The 14,042-nt window shown below is 45.1% G+C and overlaps 1 protein-coding gene across 1 annotated transcript; it reads right to left on the minus strand.

Moving 5' to 3' along the window:
• Positions 1-534: 534 nt before the first annotated feature.
• Positions 535-14,042, minus strand: ZSCAN25 (zinc finger and SCAN domain containing 25). Its single transcript, XM_028145777.2, has 7 exons — positions 14,012-14,042; positions 12,839-12,961; positions 11,130-11,546; positions 9,768-9,969; positions 9,101-9,192; positions 7,680-7,794; positions 535-3,041 (listed from the first exon to the last, which is right to left on the minus strand). Exons 3-7 carry the CDS (start codon positions 11,514-11,516, stop codon positions 2,209-2,211), a joined length of 1,629 nt encoding a protein of 542 aa, XP_028001578.2. The 5' UTR covers positions 11,517-11,546; positions 12,839-12,961; positions 14,012-14,042; the 3' UTR covers positions 535-2,208.

Raw genomic sequence — 14,042 nt, forward strand, 5'->3', positions numbered from 1 at the left:
CAACAAGGCCTGACTTTATCCAAGGTTCTCTCAGGAGATTCCTTCTGGCTAAGTGTATGATCAAAGAGAATCTACAATTTAATTCAAGTAAACTGAAAGACCACTGATGAACAGCCCCAGTCCGTGGTGGCCCCATGCTTCCACCCAGCTTTGGAATACGGACCTTCTAGAGAAGGCCAAACTCTAGGCCAGATCAGCCCTCATGTCCAAAGACCAGAAGCCAGAGGTTTCCATCAGGTTTGGCTGCCAAGTGGCTGTAAGCTTTGCCTGGTTTGTCTGGGAAACAGGGAAAAAACATGCCGATTTTGCATCTGGACCCCGATGTTGCTAAGTAGCAGCAGCCCGGAGTCTCATACTGTATATGTCTCAGATACACCCTGGTTAGTGTAGCCTGGAGGGGACAGCTGAGGGGCCAGGTCATTTGCTAAATCAAAATTAAACACCATGACTACCTGCCAATAAACGGATCAAGTAATATGTTTCAAAATGGACTGAGTACTGCAATTCCTTGTATTGAAGTCATTACCATTTATCTTATTTACAATCGAAAATAAAAATAAAAAAATCCCAGTGAAAGAATATTAAGAGGCATCATGAGACAAATTACGTCTTGCAATTATAGTACACAGTCAACAGACTAATTTACAGCATTCAGAGGCACAGAATTACAACACTGCAGTGCAGTCCATGTGAATTACGCGGTCCTCAGAATTTCAAAGAGAAAGAAAACCCTTTAGTGATGGCAAAATAATATAAAAAGCTTCAACACAGTTACAAATACTGCATCTTCTCATTTTTAAAGAAATGCATTTTTCAAACGCCTACATATTTATTTTTCTTAAATTGGCACTCATGCAAAACAGATTTTGCTACCATCTCATCATTTCCAGTTGGCATTCAAGATCCCAAGCACTTCAGATGACAAGGATCTAGATGCATTGAGGACAGAGATTATTCAGTAACAAGACATAGATGGCAAATGCATTTCAGGGCAAGAAGCTGACAGAACCAAGGCATAGGCTCAGATGCCAGGTCCAGAGGGTTCATGGGAGCACCCATGCATTCCACCGTGGGTGGTTCTGAAGATAAAATACATTCACTAAAATGTAAGCTCCACGAAGTCAGTGATTTTCCGATTTTATTCACTGATATATGTCAAGCACCTACAAGTGATTCTGGCACACTGTTGGGCCTCAATAAATAAGTGTGAAATTAATCAAGTGAGAACACAGAGAAAAGCATTTTATATACTGCAAAATGCCATCAAATATAGAGTATTAATACTAGTTCACCTTTCAGGCTTAATTAGATCTTTATACAGAACTGAATGCTTTTAAAAATACTCTCATGTTTATTCAGTGATCAATAACAAAATATTAATTTCCGAATAAATGTGTGGACAGTTATTATAATACAAGGAATGGAATGGGGAAACTTTACAGATGAGGGTAGAATGTTTCAAAGGGAGCTACAAATAAAGTAAAATAAACGAGGCTGCCTGAGTGATCCCGACTAGGGAGGGAAAGATCCAGCACCCAAGCAGGAAGGGCAGAATGAGTGAGCACAAGAATATCTTCTTACACAGCACTCACCACAATGTGACTTAAAACACGGTAATGGTTTTGTGTGCGCTTCCAGTGCTAAATCAAAAGCTCCTGGAGAAAAAGGTTTCATCTGTCTCATTCACCATCTTCCCAGTGCCAGGCATATAGTAGGTTCAATAAATATTTGTTAAGTGGAAAAGAGAGTCGGGGGAGGAAAGTAAGAGTCTGTATCCTGGCAGGCAGGATACAGACCACAGAAAAATTAGTTCAAGCTGCCAACAATGGACAAAATTTTGCCTTCACTACCAGACTTGCTCAGGAGGTGGATATGAACATCCCACTGAAGGAGAAAAACCTCAACATGAACTAAAACTCAGGAAATCGTTTCCCCAAAAGACAGTAAGAAAAACTGTTAGCACTACTTGGGTAAGAGACAGGAGAGGCTGTGCTCTCTGGGAACTCAAAATGAGCCTGGTCTTGCCCTTTTTCTTTTGAATAAAGGGGTCAAGGTGTCTTTCTGCACCCCGTAACCCTCAACACCACCTCCAAATCCTTCAGTGAATAACATCCTCCAGACCGGTCTCCCTCCATTTGGTGGTCCTGGGAGGTCCCGCCTTGTCCAGCACCTTGTAGTAGAAAAAAAATGCATTTCCGCAGAGCACCCTTACTGCACGGGAATCTCCTGGCGATGCTGAGTTTTCTGGTGCCGGTTGAGAATGGACCTCTGGTTGAAGCTCCTCCCACAGGCAAGACAGTGGTAGGGCTTCTCCCCTGTGTGAATCCTCTGGTGTCTGACCAGCCGCTCCCCTTTACTGAACCGTTTACCACACACCTGGCACCCATACGGCTTCTCCCCCGTGTGGGCTCGCCGGTGCACGGCCAGGTTAGCGTTCCTGCTGAAGCTCTTGCCGCACTCGCAGGTGTAGGGCTTTTCCCCGGTGTGAGTTCTCCGGTGCACCTGAAGATGCTGTCTCCGGCTGAAGCTTTTCCAGCAGTCCCCACACTTGTAGGGCTTCTCCCCCGTGTGACTCCGCTGGTGGACCTCAAGGTGGTGCCTCTGACTGAAGGTTTTCCAGCACTCACTGCACACATAGGGTCTCTTTCCCAGGTGGGTTCTCTGGTGCTTCATGAGGTACTCTCTCAGAGTGAACCCTTTCCCACACTCAACACAGCCATAGGATTTTTCTTCTTCATGGGTTCGCTGGTGTCTGACGAGATTTGAGCTCCGACTGAAGCCTTTTCCACACTCAGGACACTGAAAAGGCTTCCAGAAGGAGCTGTGAGCCTTGAGGTCATCAGGTACAGACAGGGTGCCATGCTGGGGAGGAGGCGGCCCTGGCATGTTTCCCATAGAATTACCAGGCTCCTGCTCACAGGTTCTTCCAAGCTCGGGGCTCTGGAGAGCAGCTTCCCCAAACCTCTCTGAGGTCCCCTGAGCAAGCGCCCCCTTGAGGTCAGCCTGCTGGATTTTGGCCTCTTTATCCTTGCTCCCAATGCCTATAGGACAAAGGAGATACATACTGATTCTGTAACAGCAATGAAAGTAAATTTATGTTAATGCAGAATGGTGCAGCCACTGTGGAAAACAGTATGGAGTTTCCTCAAAAAATTAAAAATGAAACTGCCTATTGACCCAGCGATCCCACTTCAGGGTATATATCCTAAGAATCCCGAAACACCAATCAGAAAAGATATATACATCCCTATGTTCACAGAAAAGTTATTTACAATAGTGAAGATCTGGAAACAGCACAAATGTCCATCAGTAGAAGAGTGGACAAAAAGGCTGTGATACATTTACACAATGGACTACTACTCGGCCATAAAAAAGGAACTCGCACCCTTTATGACAACACGGATGGACCTGAAGATTATGCTAAACAAAATAAGCCAATCAGAGAGAGACAAATACCATATAATTTCACTAATATGTGGAATCTAATGAACAAAATAAACTGATGAATAAAACAGAACTAGAGGCATGGATACATGGAACGGACTGACAAATGTCAGAGTGAAGGGGAGTGGTGGGGACTCGATAAAAGAAGATGAAGAGATTAGCCAAACAACTATGTGCACAGCCCATGAGAACAGACAAGTGTGGTGCCGACACCTTGATCTTGGACTTCCCAGCCCCCAGAACTGTGAGAAATAAATGTCCATTGTTTAAATCAGCTAGTCTTTTTTTTTTTTTTTTAGATTTATTTAGTTGCTTTTTAAAAATAATTATTGTTGAAAGTATTTCATATGTTCCCATTTTTCCCACATTGACCCCCTCCAGCCCACGCGCCCCCACCCCACCCCAGGCCCTCACCGCCTCATTGTCTGTGTCTATGGGTATGCAAGGTCCTTGGTTGATTACCTTCCCCCTCCCCCATCTCTCCTCCCCGCTACCCCCCTTCCATCCAAGATTCTGCACTCTGTTCCAAGCTTCCATGTCTCTGGATCTACATATGAGTGAGGTCATATGATACTTGTCTTTCTCTGACTGACTTATTTCACTTAGCATGATACTCTCCAGGTCCCTCCATGCTGTCTCAAAGGGTAAGAGATTCTTCTTTTTCACAGCTGCATAGCATTCCATGGTATAAATGTACCACAGCTTTTTTATCCACTCATCTCACCCAGTCTTTAGTATTCTGGTGTAGCAGCCTGAACTAAGACAAGTTCCATGTCTTTTTACAGAGTAGTCGACCAAATTTTAATTTCTCATTTAACTTTCTAATTCAGGTTTTTTTATTTCCTTCAAAATCTAATTCATCAATTTCCTCTAAAAAAACACACCCTGGTTCTTCTCTCACCATGGGTCTCTTCAGCACATATGTATTCAATTAGCACTTTGTTTATTCTGCACTTACTTACATATGACCTCACTGTAAATGCTACTTTATATTCATCCAAACATTTTGCCTTCCTCAATGATTATAAACCTATTCTGGTAATGGTGAGCTACTTGCAGTTCTCCATATCCTCCATTCACCTGCTCCACTCACCTCCCTACTCACACTGCTCCCTCTGCCTGGTCTTATTTTATTAGTCTGGGTTTCCTGGAAGCCTGGCTCAGGGACTAAGTCAGGAAAGGTGCTTAATGACTGCTGGATGAACAAATGAACCCAGTTTGTCAGGGACATTCTTATACCAGACCACCTCTACCATAACATCTTTAGTAAGACTGAAATGCCTGTGAATGCTACTGAAATGCCTTGCCCATTCTAGAAGTCCTTCCTCTGATCCCTTTTACACTCTCTCTAAATTAACAAAACAATTGTTTATAGAAGAACAGAGGAAGGGGAAGAGAAAAAAGACGAGAAAAAGTAACAGGAAGCAAAGAAGCCAAGAGAGAAATAACAAGTGGTGCTTAAATGGGAAAAAGATCCTTTTAGGCACGATCATTAGAAGATTAAAAAAAACACACAAACAAAAAAAAAACAGAAATTGCCCAGCCGATCTGGCTCAGTGGTTGAACGCCGACCTACAAACCAGAAGGTTACAAATCGATTCCGTCAGGGCACATGCCCCGATTGTGGGCTCAATCCCCAGTTAAGAGGCATGCAGTAGGCAGCCAATAGATGATTCTCTCTCATCATTGATGTTTCTCTCTTATACCTCTCTCTTCCTCTCTAAAATCAATAAAAATATACTTTTTACAAAAACAACACAGAAATTACATACTTCCTGATTTGATAAAAATATGAAGAACACAGCTATCACCTCTGATGTATTCTTTCATTTCATAAACTTTTCAAGAAAGTTAAAGTATACAAAAGATAAATGCAGCACTCAAAGAATTTTCATAATGAACACAATCCTGTAAACAGCATCTAGTTCAACAAATATTACCAGCCCTCAGAAATTCCTTTTCCATCCCCTTCAGTGACTATATCCTGCCCTCAGGGTACATGCTATCCAGACTTTTATCACCATAAAGTACAGTTGCCTGTTCTTAAACTCTACGTAATTGATTCACACATTGTTTCTAGCTTCTGCTCAACAGTATTATGCTTGTGAGATTTACCCATATCATGGTTTGTAGCTGTAGTTACACTACATTCTTTTTCACTGTTGTATAGTATTACAGTGTAAAAATATATTCCAACCTATTTCTCAGTTTCACTGATGTTCATTTGAATAGTTTCCAATTTTGAGGTGTTCTAAATAGTAAAATTAAAACTAAATGCAGCCGAGGCCGGTTTGGCTCAGTGGATAGAGTGTCAGTCTGGGGACTGAAGGGTCCCGGATTCGATTCCGGTCAGGGGCATGTACCTTGGTTGCGGGCACATCCCCAGTGGGGGGTGTGCAGGAGGCAGCTGATGGATGTTTCTCTCTCATCGATGTTTCTAACTCTCTGTCCCTCTCCCTTCCTCTCTGTAAAAAATCAATAAAATATATATATATAAAAAAAAAAACTAAATGCAATACATGACCCAGAGAAAAATCAGATTTGTTGTTCCACTTATTTATGCATTGATACCAGGAATCAAATCCACGAGCTTAATGTATGGGAAGACACTCTAACCAACTCAGCTACCCAGCCAGGGCCTTATGTTTATTTTCTCAGGCCTGAGCGTACAAAGCTGTCAATGCAAGAGCCGCAACTACTTGGAATGAATCTCAGGAAGACCTGAAGGTTGAGATGGCTAGAAGATGGTATGCCTGGGAAACAGAACTTCATCTCACCCAGCCTCAACATAAATGCTTAGGGAAGTGTTTGGGTTGTTCTGAAACAATGAGTAGATAAGAGGACAAACATACAGTCAGAAATGGCCAATAAAAACCCTCAGGGAACACGAGGGCAGAATCCTTCCCCCACATAGTCACATCACTCGCAGAGGTGCATTCCTGGCAGGAAGTAAGACACTGGAATGATGGCACCTCCATTTGGGACATGCTGCATGAGGCCTTGCACTGGGCAGTTACCTGAGGGTTTCCACATCCTCCACCATCGAGTAATCTTACATCGCTTTCTCACGGTGTAACAACCTTGTACTGGACCAGTTCTCTTGAGCCCCTTCCTCTAGTGCCCCTTCCACTGCTCCATGGAGTATTATTACAGGTACGTGGGGTCTTCATAGGACTGTTAAGATCATAGCGGCAAGCACCTTCATTTTTAACTCTTGTGACTACTTGAGTGTTGGCCACATAGTAAATGCCAAATAAAGATTTTTGGGTGAATAAATGAATGAATACTTACTGACTCATAAAGTAATTACTTAATAATACTTACACAACTAATAAGAATATCTAACACTACCATGCTTGCCAAATGTTTAGATTTGTTAACTCATAATGCCAAGGAACAGTGTTCTAAAGGGGGGGAAAGAGAATTAGACAAAACAAGGGAAAGGCCAACCACATTTCTTTTCCTGTCCCCACTGTGCTCCCCATTCAGCCCAGAAATTTTCCACACTATTCTTCACTTGCAAGTCCCCAAGCCCCTGCAGTACCCTCTGCTGGCTTTCCCAGCAGGACCTTTACCCTGCTAACTCCTCCCTCCTGCTACTCCGCCTCCTATGAGCTCTTTTCATGTTCATGATGACCAAGTTCTCCCCGCTCTCACCTCAGGTAAAACCCAGCCACCACACGAGAGAGGCCAAATGGAGGCTCTGCTTGCTCAGTGACACAGGTCCACTCCAACATCTCCTATCTCTAAAATCCTACCATGCTTTCTCATGCCCTCCTTGAGACACTCTACATGCTCTGAAGGTTTCGGGTATATTAGTTCTCTCCAACACAAAGCTACTAATGTGGGACCTACACAGGGGGCACTCAATAAATACGTGCTGAATGAACGAGATCAGAGGACCCATCTTTTGCTGCTTTTCTCTTGATCTCAAGCCCTCAGTACCCTTCAATGATGGACACAGATTAGATGCTCAGAGGGTCCTAATGACCAACCTGTCTCATCACAAACAGAATAACTACCTTGTGTTTTCTTGCCCTTGCCTGCTCCTCTCCTGACACAGGAATGCACCTAGCCAGTTCTCACACCCTTGGCCCATGTTCTTTCTCTGGTCCTGTTTACTAATCTGCATGAAACCCCCTTCCTTTGTCAATAGCACCAGATTCTGAAATCTGGGGCAAGGTTGTAGCTTCCAAAATGCCTCTTTCTTACCTGTGGGATGGAAACAGTCTTACCTGAACAGTCCTGTGGTTCCACATATTCCCCAAAGCAGTCTATCTGGGCTGGAGTCACATGCCTCCACTCTTCCTCTGGGAAGGGCAGAGCCATATCCTTAAATGGTCCCAACCCCTGAAACAACAGGAGACCACTGTGGGTAAAGAAATGATCCCGAAGTAGGAGCAAACCAAAAGCAGAGAGACCACAGGGGCCAAAACTCTAGGAAAGAACAGAGCAAGAAGGTGGAAGGAACCAGTGTCCCCGGCTGGCTTTAGGAGCAGAAGTGCCTGCCTCTAGACAGTTTAATGACAGAATAATGGACTTGTTTGAGCCATTTTATTTTTGAGTTTCTGCTGCAGATGCTTAGTTTGTACCCACTAAACACAGTATCCAATTTCTACTTTCCAATCTCCTCCACTCAATCATCAAACTTGATTGAGCCTGAGAGCTGCTATTTACCCCTTCTGCTCGAACTAATTTTCCCTCAGAAATAAGTAAACATTAGGCAAGCCCTGTCTTAATAATGCCTTGTTAAAATAAATGCATTGCCATTCATAATACCATAAAGAATTATTATGGTAGACAAGGAGAGTCTGACCAAATTAAAACACACTGCTGTCATTCTGTATTTTCTCCAAACCCTGTCCAGAGAAAACAGGAATAGGAAATGACACAGGCATCAAATCTTGCCCAATTCTGCTTTAGCTAGATCAGACTTGACTCACTTCTCTTTTTTATTTTATTTTTTTGCCAAATTACATTTTTCCTTCTACAATGAACTCCTCACTTTAAGATTCATTGTCCCTTTCAGAAAGGTGCCACCCTGGAAATCCCACCTCCCTGGTAATCTCATGGAAGAGACTTACACTGTGGCAAGAGTGCCCCATCTCTGCTCTAATTACCCTGACTCTCGGCAGGCTAAGAAGTGCAAACAAGACCTGGTTTTGGTCTTAAGTAGGGGCCAGACAGACCATTCTGCTCAGCACGCCTGAGAGGCCCCAACCCTCAGTCAGCTACACTCCTGCTGACTTGAGGGGTGGGGAGGTCCAGAGGAAGAACAGCAGCAAAGTATCCACAAAGGCTATCCACAAAGGGTTACTGATCTCCTGACCAACCATCACAGCCTAGGTCAGGCCTATGGGTTTCTATCAGCAATGCCTTCCTCCTCACTATTAAAAGAGTAATAATGGGTCAATTAAAACAACTCAGAGAGTAATCAAACAGGTGAATTGAGCCTTATGCCTGGACCATAAGGCACAGGCTCAGTTCACATTAACAACCGAAGGTGGTGAAGTAGAGAGAACAAAGCCCGTCAGGACAAGAAGGTAGAATAATTCCACTTCGTGGTTGGAGGTCGGTTGTGCAGAGAAATCCTGGGGAAAGTGAACCTCATTCAAAGCTACATCATGATCACAGGAAAGGCAGAGACACAGCTCACCTGGGACCCAGCTGTGAGGAACCCAACGGCCATCTCTTGGTCTCTAGTGTTCACTGTGGGGAGGCCAGGACCAGCCTGAAGAATTGGAACAGCTGAGCAGATAGAAAAAACATGAGCAGGATTAGTGCTATCTTACAGTAACCTCATTCAAAGTGTCTACCGCTGATTCACAGAACCTCAGGACAAAAGACTCCAGACGGATAGGGGTCTGGGTGTACCCTATCCTGTTCTCAACTGAGAAAATGGTCCTAATGCAATATACCCTGTCCCTTCAGGACAATGGATGCTCCCTATGCTGGAAATAATTCCCTTTGAGATTCAGTAATACAATAAAGTCACACATTACTTTTAGGGATGTGGCTGGTCTGCTAACTTAAAAGGATCTCTACATGTCGGCTGCTTATTTCCTAACCATTTTTAGAAAGGATGTGAGGGAAAGGAGACAAATGACAAGAGAGCATGATCCCAGATACTGCCTGATAAAATCAAAGAGTGAAGGTATTTCACTTCATCTCTCTCCTACTGAAGTCAAGGAAGTAGCCAGAAAAACTCAGAATTACACCTTGCACGTAGTTTAGCAATTGTTGGGTTTGTAAAGGAAAGGGGGAGGGAGAGGGCACAAAGCACCATTTCCTGTGCCCTTCCTTCCTTCCTGTTTGCATCTTACCCGGCTCCTGGAAGGCCTGTGTCCCAGCACCAGGGTCCTGATTGAGCTGTTCCTCGGTGCCTTGGTCTAGGCCTTGAACACCTTCCCCATGGGGCATCCCCCACTCAGGCTTGACCTCCACTGGTCCCAGGTGGACACCTGCTTCCCAAGGGCCTCTGCAAAGTGCTGTCTCCTCCTGCTCTCCCTGCACGTGGCATGGAACCTAAGAACAGGCCCCAAAACCTATTTAGAATGAGGCCTTGTTATGAAAGGAGTTGAATAAAACCTAAAAAGAGAGCCAATAAAAGAATCATTCCAGCTGCAGGGGAAAGGGACAAGGTGGCTCAGCTCTTCACCAGGACATCAGTGAGAAGGTGAAAAGGAAGCTAAACTCCTTTCTCAAGCTCTAAGCAACTTTTATGTATCCATGACATTTTACAAGGGTCCCTTCTGTCTGCCTCAATATAGGTCAAATTCTACCATGGATAACATCACAAAGAGCCAAAATATTGTCTCGCTATTAGAAAGAAAAAAAAAAATCCCCCAGTTGCAGATGATGCAAGTAAAAAAATACAGAGCCTAAACTCTGCAACAAATGAGCTAGTGAGCCCGGCCGGCATGGCTCAATGGTTGAGCGTCCACCTATGGACCAGGAGGTCACAGTTCGATTCCCGGTGGGGGCACATGCCTGGGTTGTGGGCTCGATTCCCGTTGTGGGACATGCGGGAGGCAGCCGGTCAATGATTCTCACCATTGATGTTTCTATCTCTCTCTCCTCCCCCTTCCTCTCTGAAATCAATAAAAATATTTTGTTTTAAATTAGCTAGTGAGAAAAAGTCACTCTCTCTTTCCCAAAAATCAGGAAGCTGTATTAGAGTGACAGAGACATGACCAGAGTCTCAAGGAAGCATCTGCAGTGCAGTTACTTGGAGTCCCCTGAACACCTCCACAGAATCGCTATGTGAGCTAAGTGAGCCGCCGTCCCAGAGGTGGAACAGCACCGTTACAGACAACTCTTCTCAGTAAGAATATTCACCAAGTGGACTTCCCTGCACTCCCACATCAGCTCTGCCTAAAGAGGAATGGGTCTAGGAGGGACCTTGGAATCCACCATACTGCCTTTTTTGAGTCTGAGGCTCACAAGGAACATCTGGTCAGCTTTCTGCCCTGATGACCAAAAAAGAACCCCTGGGAATGGCTTTTCTTACTGTAAACTCCACTGTTACCCCTTCACCTCCCCCCCAAAAAAGTACATCTGGGACTACAGGAACAGAGAAAGATTCTGCACCTCATCTACTCCCACGCTTCCACAAACCTTCCAAATCTTTACATCTCCCCTCACCACGCCAACAAAACCAGACCCAAGACACCCTTCTCACCCACCGCCTTGGCCTCCAGTGCTCTCTCTGTGAAGTCCTCCACCATGGCCACTAGGGCCTTGCCACTCTCTGGGCCATGCTCCCGAATCCAGGCATAGAACTCCCGGGGCAGGATGGTCAGGAACTGCTCCAGCACCAGCAGCTCCAGGATCTGCTCCTTGGTGTGCAGCTCAGGCCTCAGCCACTGGCGACAGAGCTCCTGGAGTTTCCTGAGGGCTTCCTGGGGACCAGTTGCCTCCTGGTAGCGGAACTGCCGAAACCTCAGCCGAAAAGTCTCAGGACTAGGATCCTCCCTTCCCCTGCCCCATGGCAACTCTTTCTCCAATTTTACCACAGGAACACCCATCTGCTGCTGAGGGACTTCTGCCATCCCTGGACGCTCTTTAAGCATCTTCACACTCTCATCCAGGAGGCTGAGGGTCTGTTGGAAAGACAGAGACAATGACCACAAATGAGACATGGATCAGTCCATCCCAATTGTCTTTACGTCAATGAATATGCTACTGGAGAACATGGCAATGACCTTCTAGGGCAGCAGTCGCCAACTGGCGGTCCATGGACCACTGGTGGTCCGTGAGGTCCGAAAGGTTGGCGACTGCTGTTTTAGGAGACATTTTCAAGAGACTGAACATATGTCTTGAAAATCATGTCAATTCAGTTCAGTTATTTGCTAACCACCTAGTATGAGCTGAGAATGTAAAATGTATAGGGTTTAGCTTTTACCCTCAAGTACCTCAGGATCCCATTAGGGAGCTAATACTCTAATCAGATAATAATATAAGATGGATGATAATTAGGTCAGTCACCTGGGCTCACTCTTCCAAAACTAAAGGACATAAACATTCAACACACACACACATATATATATATGCCAGACCCACAGAAACTAGAAATATAATAGAAAACAAGACAGACAAGATGCTTGTCCTTTGAAACTCATATACCAGTGCAACAAACAGAAAACAAAACAACTGTAAGCAAATAAATTAAAATTACAAATAGGGTCTGTTGGTAAGAAAGACAGACAACGACCACAAATGAGACAGACCAGTCCATCCAGCTGTCTGTTGGGATAAGTTCTAGAAAGGAAATAAGTAGGGTTTTCTGTTAATGGGGGACAAACCATTTCAAGAAGGCTTTTCTGAAGAGATGACACTAAGGCTGAGACCTGAAGGATGAGAATGAGCCAGTCATTCAAAGAGCATTCCAGGCAGAAGCTCTGAGAATAAAAATTACTCTGCATGTCAGACAACAAGCCAAAGTGCAGTGTGGCTTCAGCAGAGTAGGTCATGGTCAGAGCTACACAAGTAGAAGCAGAGGCATGCAGACACCAAATTACCCAGGTCCTGGGGCACAGTAAGAATTAAGGGCTTGGCCTAGCTGGTTTGGCTCAGTGGACAGAGCGTCAGCCTGCAGACGGAAAGGTCCTTGGTTCGATTCCGGTCAAGGGCACATGCCTGGGTTGTGGGCTGGATCCCCAGCAGGAGGCGTGCAGGAGGCAGCCAATCGATGATTCTCTCTCGTCATTGATGTTTCTATATCTCTCTCCCTTTCCCTTCTTCACTGAAATCAATAAAAAAATAATTTTTAAAAAAAAGAATGAAGGACTTTACTCTTATTTCTTGTTTTAGTAGGGAGCTACATGTTCCACATAGGTCCTTTTGCCTGCAAGGTATCAAGACCAGAGAGGAAGAGGAGGGTAGCAGCACTTACTGTGGTCCAAGCAGATGACAGGACTTCGATCAGGATGGTGGCAAAGAAGCAGACAAAGTCAAGACATATTGTGGAGGTAAACCCGATAGATTTACTGGTTGGTGGCTTGGGTGTGTGCTCAACCTAAAGACAACAGAGCAACATATATATACCATTATCATAACTGATTGGAAGAGTTCTAATTTGTGTAGGCTTTTCCATTTAGAAAGCATGTGAACACATACCCCCGTTTAATACTTACAACAGTTCTGTATAGTGAGTACTACTTCCCCTACTTTTCAAGATGCATAAACTGAAGATGTAAGAGGTGAGATGGCTGGCCAAGGTCAGCTTCCCAAAATACATGGTGTAGATGAGAAACATGGGAAGCCAAAAAGATAAAGGTAAATGTAGGATCAAGTACTCATGAGAAAAAAGAGGCTTGTACCACATTGGAGAATGAGTACTGTTTAATTCCACTGAGGGGCAAAGGGGGTGACTTAGGCTGGGGAAATGGACCTAGAACTCCAAAGCAGGCTCGGCTTTTAGAGGGAGGGAAGATCACTCTAAATGGAACCAAGAATGAGCCACTGGTAGGAGGCAAATCCGAAGCTTCTGCTTAATATCCCATTAGGTGTTTATGTATTTACTTACTCTTCTTAAGTCTATTTTACATTTTCTGTCATTTTCTCTCCTGCATCTATTGAGCTTGCTCTTCCATGACTTGCTAGCTATTGCATTCATCCCACGATAGCGCAAATGTTGACCAACGTGTGTCTGTCTACCAGATTCCCAGAAGGCAAGAAAAGTCCTCACTCATCTTTTATTCCTGACACCTGACAAACAGAAGGCGCCCCGTTAACTATTCGTTATCCTACGTGTGGCTCTGCAATAGCTACTTTCACGTTTCACAGAGTTCTGCTCTGGTGCAAGGTCTCCAGTACGTGGGCGACGACCCCGCGCTAGGCCAACCCTGGCCGGGGCGGGATCAGCATCCCTCCCACCTGAGCCAGCCGCGGGCGTCACTCCACCCCCACCGCCAGGGTCCCGGCCCGCCAGGCCTAGGTGCGCGGTCCGAGCAGACGCCCCCCCCGCAACGTCAGCCCCGCCGCCGTCCCCGACCTGCATGCACCACAGCACGGCCCCCGGCGCCCCGGCCACCAACGCGCCTCGTGGCCCCAAACCGACTCTCACCCAAGGCCCCGCAACCGCGCCAAGTTCCCCA

Source organism: Eptesicus fuscus, chromosome 4 (assembly GCF_027574615.1).
Source record: "Eptesicus fuscus isolate TK198812 chromosome 4, DD_ASM_mEF_20220401, whole genome shotgun sequence".
Lineage (NCBI taxonomy): Eukaryota > Metazoa > Chordata > Mammalia > Chiroptera > Vespertilionidae > Eptesicus > Eptesicus fuscus.